The sequence below is a fragment of the Benincasa hispida genome, chromosome 1 (genome assembly GCF_009727055.1).
Source record: "Benincasa hispida cultivar B227 chromosome 1, ASM972705v1, whole genome shotgun sequence".
Taxonomy (NCBI): domain Eukaryota; kingdom Viridiplantae; phylum Streptophyta; class Magnoliopsida; order Cucurbitales; family Cucurbitaceae; genus Benincasa; species Benincasa hispida.
The window spans coordinates 57,970,367-57,980,507 of record NC_052349.1 but is presented as its reverse complement, the minus strand read 5'-3'; the positions used below and the strand labels follow the sequence as shown (position 1 = coordinate 57,980,507).

The 10,141-nt window shown below is 40.4% G+C and overlaps 1 protein-coding gene across 1 annotated transcript; it reads left to right on the top strand.

The window, feature by feature from the left end:
* Positions 1-4,604: 4,604 nt before the first annotated feature.
* Positions 4,605-6,168, top strand: LOC120078183. The gene is made up of 3 exons (XM_039032413.1): positions 4,605-4,742; positions 4,866-4,997; positions 5,296-6,168. Exons 1-3 carry the CDS (start codon positions 4,605-4,607, stop codon positions 6,166-6,168), a joined length of 1,143 nt encoding a protein of 380 aa, XP_038888341.1.
* Positions 6,169-10,141: the final 3,973 nt, after the last annotated feature.

Genomic DNA, 10,141 nt, shown 5'->3' with positions numbered 1-10,141 from the left:
CCATGTTGCACTAACCAAGTTGCGGTGATTCTTTCTTGGGCGAATGTTTGCGAGCACAATACACGACAGCTCGCAAGTGCATTAGCGCAGGATTGCAAGCTGCAAACTTGGGCTGTAGACTCAACCTAATGGTATTGCACACCATATGGTGGATGATGCGTATCAATAGCTCGTGTGCAATAAGTAGCAATAATAACTCATATTCTGCACAAAAATATAAAGATCAACTGCTCTAATGCGTTGGACACATGCGACCGTAATATTATAGAATTTATGCTTAATGGACGCAATTTAACATATTTCATCAACGCAATCCAACATTGTTTAAGATTTTAGTACTATGATAATGTGCATTTCTGCCCATTATCACATCCCCAAATTAAAAAAATGTTTGTCCTCAAGCATAAGCTAAAGATTCCTTTAGAAAGTCAACCACAAAATTCTTTTCCTAGATTTCTCAAGAATACTTCGTTCAAATCATATATGCCAGAATTTCCTTAAGTCTTATTCAAGTCTCTTCCTAAAATATTTCTAATACCTAGGGATTGCAAGCTTAATTTTCAGAAGGACTTTACTCAATTCCGGAACATCGCATGATTTATTTCAAAAAGAAAATTTTCCACAGGGGTGTCAAATGATTTATCCTTTCACAAAAATTTTCTTCATTGCTATTTTTTTTTCTGAGCTTGCGCTGATCCGAGTGCCTTGCCTTTGTTTTGGCTTGCCCTCACGTATGTCATGCGGACATCCAACTATGAGCAATGCACTCTTTCTCAGACTAGACTCATACCGATTTGGCAGTGGAGTTGCGGTCATTGATTTATGCATTGATCCTGGTGACTTACTTTCATTTTGGCTTGCCCCCACGTGTGTCATGCGGACATCCAACTACGGATAAGTACCTTTCACAACTTAACTCTTATCAATATGGGTTTCCCATTGCGTTGATAGTGGAGTTGTTATTCTCCATTTTTTTTATAGCAAGGTCGAAAATAAATACCTCACCCCCAAATTTAAAATGCGGCAATGTCCTCATTGCCAAAAGAAATTAAAATAAGTCATGCGATGAACATAGAATGTGTTGTAAAGAAAGTTTGAAAGAAAGCTAGCAAACCCTTAACTTCGAGAAATATTTCATGAGGTGACTATCTTAAGATTAAGTTAACTCTGATAAATATGAAAGACATAGAAGCATATTTTTCATCATGGAAATCATACTTGGTAAAGAAACAACATGCGGTAAAATATTAAATTTATCTACTTGTCAAATGATTGCGGTAATCAAGGAGGATGCGGTGATAAAACTTTGAAAAGTAAAATGCAATGTGATAGTGCAAAATTTGAAATAAAGTTAAGGAAGAGTACACCCCCAAATTATGCGCTGTCATCCGCATTGCGATCTTTGCTTTTGTGGATTGCGGTGATGGAGTAAGATCATTTGCTTCTTCTGGTAATATCTCCGCAATCCGGTGCCTTAATTATTGTAAACAGACAAAGAGAGGGTCAAATGATTTTAAAACAAAACAACAAGTCGTTTTTTTTAGAGAGAAATTATAAGAATGAGTAAGATGCAGATAGCTTGAATAAAAGTAAAGTGACGAAGGGAAGAGAGTTCAAAAGTCATGTAAGAAGGTAGTCTGGCTTTTCAACTTTGCGGAGACTGTTTCTGGCTGGAAATCTTCGCTGCAATAAGCCTTGATCCATTGTCCATTAACTTTAAATGTTCGACTGTCATCCTCGGTGATCAACTCCACCGCACCATGTGGAAATATTTCTTTGATGATGAAGGGACCGGACTAACGCAATTTTAATTTTCCTGGGAATAACTGCAATCTTGAATTGAAGAGTAAGATCTTTTGCCCAACTTGGAGGTTTCTAGCGCATATGCGTTTATCATGCCAGCGTTTGGTGCGCTCTTTATAAATCTTCGCATTCCCATATGTTTTGACCCTCTATTCTTTTAGCTCGACCAACTATAGTTTTCGCGCTTCTCCTGCTTTCTTCAAATCAAAATTCAGTTTCTTGACCGCCCACAATACTTTATACTCCAGCTCCAAAGGCAAATGACATGCCTTGCCAAATACCAACACATAGGGGGACATACCATTGGTGTTTTAAATGCGGTCCGATATGCCCATAACACATCATCAAGCTTCATCGCCCAATCTTTCCGCGAAGGTTTTACCACTGATAACTTGTAGAAATACAAGTTATTTTTGCAGTTAAGTTGGAACAACTAAGGTTTTTAATGATAAATTTTCCTCATTTTTAGTAGAAACATATGGAATTATTCAAACATTAGCAAACTCATGCAAAAGAAGTTTTATTACTAAATATTGCGGCGCTAACGCATTGTACTACAGGACTTCAACACGAGGATTAATGCTAACGCATTAGAGAAGTGCCGCAGGGAAAGCTTTAACGCATGGACCATGCGTCGGAGGGAATTCAACGCAAAGAAGATTCATTGATCCAGGCTGATTGTGTCACGTCACCACTTGCAAGTATGGGCACCTGCAGCAGGCGGCGTCTGAAAAGCTTCCGAGAGTCAGGTGGCTGACCAAGGCATGGACTTTAATGTTGACTAGAATATGGACTTTAATGTTGCCCATTTACCAAGTGGACATGACCAACACTTATAAATAGATGAAGTCCCTCCAGTTGCAGTTAGAAAAATTATTCAGTTAAGAAATTATCAGGATCCTTACTCTCTGTAATTAGTGTAGTCATAGTTTAAGTTGTGCTGTGGTGCCAAGACGATCAGAAGGGTTGAGAACCACCACCACTTCCAGTCAGGGAGCGGAGGAAGCCAAGCTTGAGAAAGACACTTCGTCCTCTTCCTATACAAGTGATTGTACACAACAGAATTGAGCCAAAGAGATACAAGAGATTGTACTCTGCGGCTTGACTCAGTTTCCTTCATCTCATTTATCGCTTTCATTTCACTTGATTGAATATTGCTCTTGTAAAGACAATTTGCTTCTTTATAAAATTCATATATTTGATCCATCACATTTTTGCCTTTGTTTATTTCTTGTTCATGTTGAATGCATTTATACTTTATGCAAAATTTCATTTCAACGCTTAAGCCAACTTGATCACTTGGTAAAAGCATCTTTAACTTAGATTATTCAAGAGAATAACTAAGCTGCATCAAGTAGGACGCCTAGTATAGCTAGAGATAACTTACTAGTGTTTATTGCATTCTGTATTAGACACATGCATCTTAGAGATAGGCTTTGTATGTTATTCGCATTAAGAAATATTGAGTAAAGTCTAACGCATGAAAAAAGATAAGCAAATCATTCCATCTCATCCACATCACATTCTGTTTGTGTACACTCATCTTAGACTGATGCATACCATTTACATTAAACTCTATTTTCGCATGATCCATCACTCACCACTCAACTCTTTTGTATCTCCTTGCACAGGCACAACACTTTAGTGTAAATAACACATTTCTCTTCATATATTTAGGAAAACCCCTACATTAGATACAACGCAAGGTCTGTGTTTGTTTAACTGAATCCCTGAGTTCGACCCTAGACTTGCCAGGAACCTAAATTAGATTTATACTTGGGTCTGGTTTAGGAAATCTTAAATGTTATTAATAGGAGTGTCGTGCGTTCCGATTGCATATCCCTAACGCAGCAACGTGTTACAACTATTTAAACGCATTACAGCATCAACACACCATTTATATTTGGCATTTATTTTTCCAACTTATTTTATACAATATACTCTCTGCTCAAATCACGATAGCAACGAACAAGTTTTTGGCGTCGTTGCCGGGGATTCAGAAACAAGACTAACCAGAAATTTCGTTTGTATCTGTTGTAGGAACACTTCGTTTGAAGGAGTATTACAAGCTAAGTCTAAGCTTGTGAACGTTTATGAGCAGGGACAACACTCATGAACTCATATACGACCTTGAGATTGAAAGGACCTTCCGGCGTAGGAACCGATCTAACCGTCATCGAAGGTTGAGGCAACAATTTCTCAGACAATAGAACAGGCAACGAGCAATGGCGGAAGAACAGGCAAATCAGCAACTAGCTCAGCAATTAGCTCATGCTACACAGAATCCAATCCTCATGGCGAATAGTAGCACGCGTTCTATGAGAGAGTACGCATCCCCTGTACTGTATGATTTTTCTCCAAGAATCATCTACCCAATGCTAGACATGACCAGGTTCGAGATGAAATCTGTAATGCTCCAAATGCTTCAGACAGCTAGACAATTTGGGGGTGTTCGTGGTGAAGATCCTCACGCCCACGTGAAGCGTTTCCTGGAAACGTGTAATTCATTTGTGATTCCTGGAATCACCCCAGAGGCGATTAGGCTATCTTTGTTCCCCTATTCTTTGTGTGATGAAGCAAAACAATGGGTGAGCTCATTGGAGCCTGGTGAAATCACCACCTGGGAGAAGTTGGTGGAAACATTTATGCAAAAATACTTCCCATCTACCACCAACGTGAGGAGGCATCGAGAGATTATGAACTTTGAACAAGAAGAAGCTAAATCCTTAAGCGCCGCATAGGAGCGTTTTAAGGGTTTGGTCAAGAATTGCTCGAACCATGGACTACCACTAACTATCCAAATGGAGACGTTTTATGGAGGATTGAATAGAGCATCACAGATGGCAAAAGACGCAGCAGCGGCTGGTGGACTTATGGACAAATCTTACATTGAGGCTAAAGAAATATTAGACCGCATTGCTAAGCACAACATGGAATGGGTGGACGATACATATGATGGAAGAGCTGACAGGAAGAAGAGATCTTAGAACGTTAATTCTATCGATTCCAACGCAATAGCCACACTTTCAGCTCAAGTGGCTATGATGACCAACCTTTTGCAGAACATAACTCTTGAAAACGCATCAAATGAGCAGAAGGTGAATCAGGTAGAGGCGTTTGGGCAACACATGGTTAGCTGTGTGGGTTGTAGATATCCTCACTTCTATGCGGATTGCCCACAGAATCCTCAGTTAGTATGTTTCATTAAAAACAAACTATTTTCTAATACATATAATCCTGGATGGAGAAACCATCCAAATCTTTCTTGAACAGGAGGAAATCATCAGAAGCACCACCCATGGGCGAACCAACAGCAAAGGAATAGATCGCCGCCTGCATTTCAACAAACGCATCAGCCACATCAACAACCCTTTAATAGAGAAGGATAATCGTAGAGCTCAGGATCTCCGCTTGAGATCCTATTGAAGGAATACATAGCCCAGAATGACGCACTACTGAAGAGCCAGGCGTCTTAGAAACCTGGAAATCCAGGTAGGGCAGATAGCGAGCGAGTTGAAAAGCAGGCAGCCTGGAGTTCTACCTAGCAATACTGAAACACCTGGGAATAACAATGGGAAGAAGCAATGTCACGCGGTGACATTGCGATGTGGAAAAGCTCTTGAAGAAAGAAAAATGAATCCAAGAAATAGCAGTCCTTCGAAAGAACGCATCACACGTTCAATGGATCAAGAAGAAAGAACGCCTGAGACTACAAGCCATTCAGAACTCAGTACGTCCAACGCGGGAAAGCTTGAGGTGCCGCTGAATGCACCATTCCCTAGGCGTCTGATGAAGAAGAATGATGAACAACAATTCAAGCGGTTTCTTGAACTCCTAAGGCAGTTGCATATCAACATTCCACTTATAGAGTCCTTGAAGCAGATGCCAAAATATGTCAAAATTTTGAAGGACTTATTGACAAAGAAAAGAAGAGTCAGTGAGAAGGACGTAATCGTGCTAATGCAGGAGTGCAATGCGTTAGTAAGCAACAGTCTACCAAAGAAGCAGAAGGACCCTAAGAGCTTCACAGTTACTTGCTCGATAAGAGGATTGGATGTGGGTCATGCGTTGTACGATTTGGGAGCCAACATTAATCTCATGCCACTCTCAATTTTTAAGAAACTGGGAATTGGCGAAGCACAACCCACTTTTATTACTCTTCAGCTTGCTGACAGAATAATTAAGTACCCAGAAGAAAAGATTGAAGACATTCTAGTAAAGGTTGACAACTTCATATACCCAGCAGACCTTATTATCTTGGACTATGAAGCAGATAGGGAGGTACCAATTATTCTTGGACGCCCCTTCCTAGCTATTGGGAAAGTTTTAATTGACGTGCATAAAGGCGAATTGACTATGCCGTAGATAATCAAGAGGTAAAGTTTAATGTGCTCAACGCATTGAAGTTCCTAGATAGTGAAGATTGTCAACTAAACAGTATTGAGTTGCTTGAAAAAAAGACCCATGTATGTGAGGTCCTCGCGTTGGAGAACCTGAAAGAATCAGAGCTACCAAGTCTGAGTGAGTGGCAGACAAAACCAACGCGTCCATCATTTGAGAAACCACCAGAACTCAAGTTGAAAAAGTTGCTTAGACACCTGAAATACGCATTCCTTAGAACCAACAACACTTTACTTGATTTCCGCAAATCTTACAGAGCCCAACGAGTAATCTCTCTTGTAGATGCTGAAAAAGCACAAGCGTGCAATAGGCTGAACGCTTGCAGATATTCGTGGTATTAGTCCATCTTATTGCATGCATAAGATTAGGCTGGAAGAAGGGAAGTCGGGGTCAATCGAGCCTCAAAGAAAACTGAACCCCATAATGAAATAAGTGGTCAAGAAAGAAATTTTAAAATGGTTGGACACGGGAGTCATCTATCCTATATTCGACAGTAGTTGGGTAAATCTAGTCCAATGCGTTCCCAAGAAAGAGGGAACGAATGTGATAGTCAACAATAATAATGAACTCATACCCTCGAGGACTGTCACAGGTTGATGCATCTGTATGGATTGCATGAATCTCAATGTGACAACTAAAAAAGACCATTTCCCCCTTCCTTTCATCAATCAAATGCTTGACAGATTTGTGGGCAAAGAATTTTATTGCTTTCTTGATGGATACTCTGGTTATAACCAGATTTTGATAGATTTAGAAGATCAGGAGAAGACAACATTTATCTGTCCCTTTGGAACATTTGCATTCAGACGCATGCCCTTTGGGCTGTGTAACGCACCTGGGACATTTCAAAGATGTATGATGGCTATCTTCTCTAACTTCCTAAAAAAGACCGTTGAAGTCTTCATGGATGATCTTTTAGTCTTTGGAGACTCATTCCAATCATGCCTAGATAATTTGGAGGCCGTTCTTGCTCGATGCGAGGAAACAAACTTGGTGCTGAATTGGGAGAAATGTCACTTCATGGTGACTGAAGGAATTGTCTTAGAGCACAAAGTATCTAAGGCTGGCCTGGAAGTAGATAAAGCAAAAATAGATGTCATAGCAAAACTTCTACCACCATCAAATGTTAAAACTTTACGAAGTTTTCTAGGGCATGTTGGCTTCTATAGACGGTTCGTTAGAGGATTCTCTCAGATTGTGCGACCTCTGAGCGTATTACTAGAGGTGAACCGACCCTATGATCTTAATGAAGACTGCACTGACGCATTTGAAACCTTGAAGTATGCGTTGACGACAGCTCCAGTACTAATAGCACCGGACTGGACGCAACGCTTTATTCTCATGTTCGACGTGAGTGATGTGGTAGTAGGAACAATATTAGGGCAAAAGAAGGGAAATTTAATACATCTCATCTCTTACACGTCCAAAACACTAAATGACTCTTAGGAACACTACGCCACTACTGAAAAAGAAATGTTGGCTATAGTATTTGGTATTGAAAAGTTTATGTCTTACCTAGTTGGTGCGTTAGCCACCATATATATCGATCACTCAGCCATAAAATTCTTGATGAGTAAAAAAGACGCGAAGCCAAGATCGATAAGATGGGTGCTACTGTTACAGAAGTTTGATATAGATATTCAGGACAGAAAGGGAACCGAGAACCAGGTGGCTGACCATCTGTCCAGGCTAGAACATTAAGAAATGCAAGATCAAGAAAGTGAAATCAAGGACGCATTCCCTGATGAAAACTTGTTCAGAGTTGAAGGCAAGGAACCTTGGTATGCGGACATTGTCAATTACTTAACTACCAACCAATTCCCTGGGAACTTCAACTCTCAGTAAAAGAAACGGTTAATACATGACAACAAGTTTTATTTTTGGGATGAACCGTTTCTATATAAGCAAGACCCTGACTCCATAATGCGTCGATGTGTTTCAGAGGAGGAGACATAACACATCTTAGCTGAGTGTCATGACTCTCCTTACGGAGGGCATTTTGGTGGGCAGAAAACCGCTGCGAAGATCCTTCAGAGCGGATACTTCTGGCCCACCCTCTTCAAAGACGCAAGGGAGTTTGTTCGTAATTGTGACCCCTGCCAATGCACTGAAAATATTTCTTCAAGGGATGCAATGCCCTTGAACAATATTCTCGAAGTTGAGCTGTTTGATGTTTGGGGTATTGATTTTATGGGACTTTTCCCTTGTCCTGCGGCCAACAGTATATCCTGCTTGCAGTAGACTATGTGTCAAAATGGGTAGAAGCAGTAGCCTATGCTAGGAATGATGCGTCCACTATTTCCAAGTTTCTTACTAGGAACATTTTCACGCGATTTGGAATGCCAAAAGCCCTGATAAGCGATGAAAGTACGCACTTCATTAATCGTATCATTTCTAAATTAATTGCAAAATATAATGTTAGGCACAAAACCATTACTGCCTACCACCCACAAATAAACGGTCAAGCGAAAGTATCCAATCGAGAAATCAAATCTATCCTGGAGAAGGTTGTCGATGCAACATGGAAGGACTGAGCNGGGAGTTTGTTCGTAATTGTGACCCCTGCCAACGCACCGGGAATATTTCTTCAAAGGACGCAATACCCTTGAACAATATTCTCGAAGTTGAGTTGTTTGATGTTTGGGGTATTGATTTTATGGGACCTTTTCCCTTGTCCTACGGCCAACAGTATATCTTGCTTGCAGTAGACTATGTGTCAAAATGGGTAGAAGAAGTAGCATGTGCTAGGAATGATGAGTCCACTGTTTCCAAGTTTCTTACCAGGAACATTTTCAGGCACATTTAGAACGCCAAGAGCCTTGATAAGCAACGAAGCTACACACTTCATTAATCGCATCATTTCTAAATTACTTGCAAAATATAATGTTAGGCACAAGATCGCTACTGTCTACCACCCACAAACAAATGGTCAAGCGGAAGTTTCCAATCGAGAAATCAAATCTATCCTGGAGAAAATCATTAATGCAACGTGGAAGGACTGGGCACAGAGGCTGGATGAAGCTTTCTGGGCTTACAGGACTGCTTATAAAACCCCTATAGGTATGTCTCCATACTCTCTTGTATTTAGAAAAGCTTGTCACTTACCTTTAGAGTTGGAGCACAAGGTGTTTTGGGCAGTTAAGTAGCTAAACATGAACTTGGACGCCGCGGGCACTCAATGCAAACTTCAGCTCAATGAGCTCGAGGAGTGGCGATTGAAAGCGTACGAGAAAAACAAGCTATACAAAGAGAAGACAAAGCATTGGCATGACCAATGCATCAGTAAGAAAGAACTTGTTATTGGCCAAAAAGTTCTATTGTTTAATTCACGTCTACGTTTGTTTCCAGGGAAGTTAAAATCCAGGTGGTTAGAACCCTTTATCATTATGACAATCTTTCCATATGGAGCAGTAGAATTAATACAAGAGGATGACACCAACGCATTCAAAGTAAATGGCCAAAGAGTAAAGCCATACTTTGAAGATGGACTAGAACGTCAAAAGTCATCTTTCGCACTACGTAAAGCCAGCTGAGGTCCGCGTCGACGTATCCCTGCGTTTGCATCGCCATATATTCCAGGGACGCTTGCATTCTGCATTTTATAATGCGTTTGAGTTTGTTGGTTTGTTTGTCTGCCTATGATTTCAAGATTGATTGTTCTTTGTTTCTGCCTTCATAAATTAGAAATTTTACTTGTTTTCTTTTTTAAAAGTTGTGTATAATTGAGTTGGGAATAACGGACACGTTAGACTCAAGTCCAATGCATGGCCCAGATAAAGGGATGCGTCTTGAGAATACAAAAGCACTCGAGTGCTTAGAAACCCAAGACGTCCCTTCAGCTTTACATTTATTACAGATGTCAGGCGTCGCCAGACGTTAGCCCACTAACCCTTTCTCAGCCTATAAAACGATCGAACGGTTCATTTCCTTCTTCTTC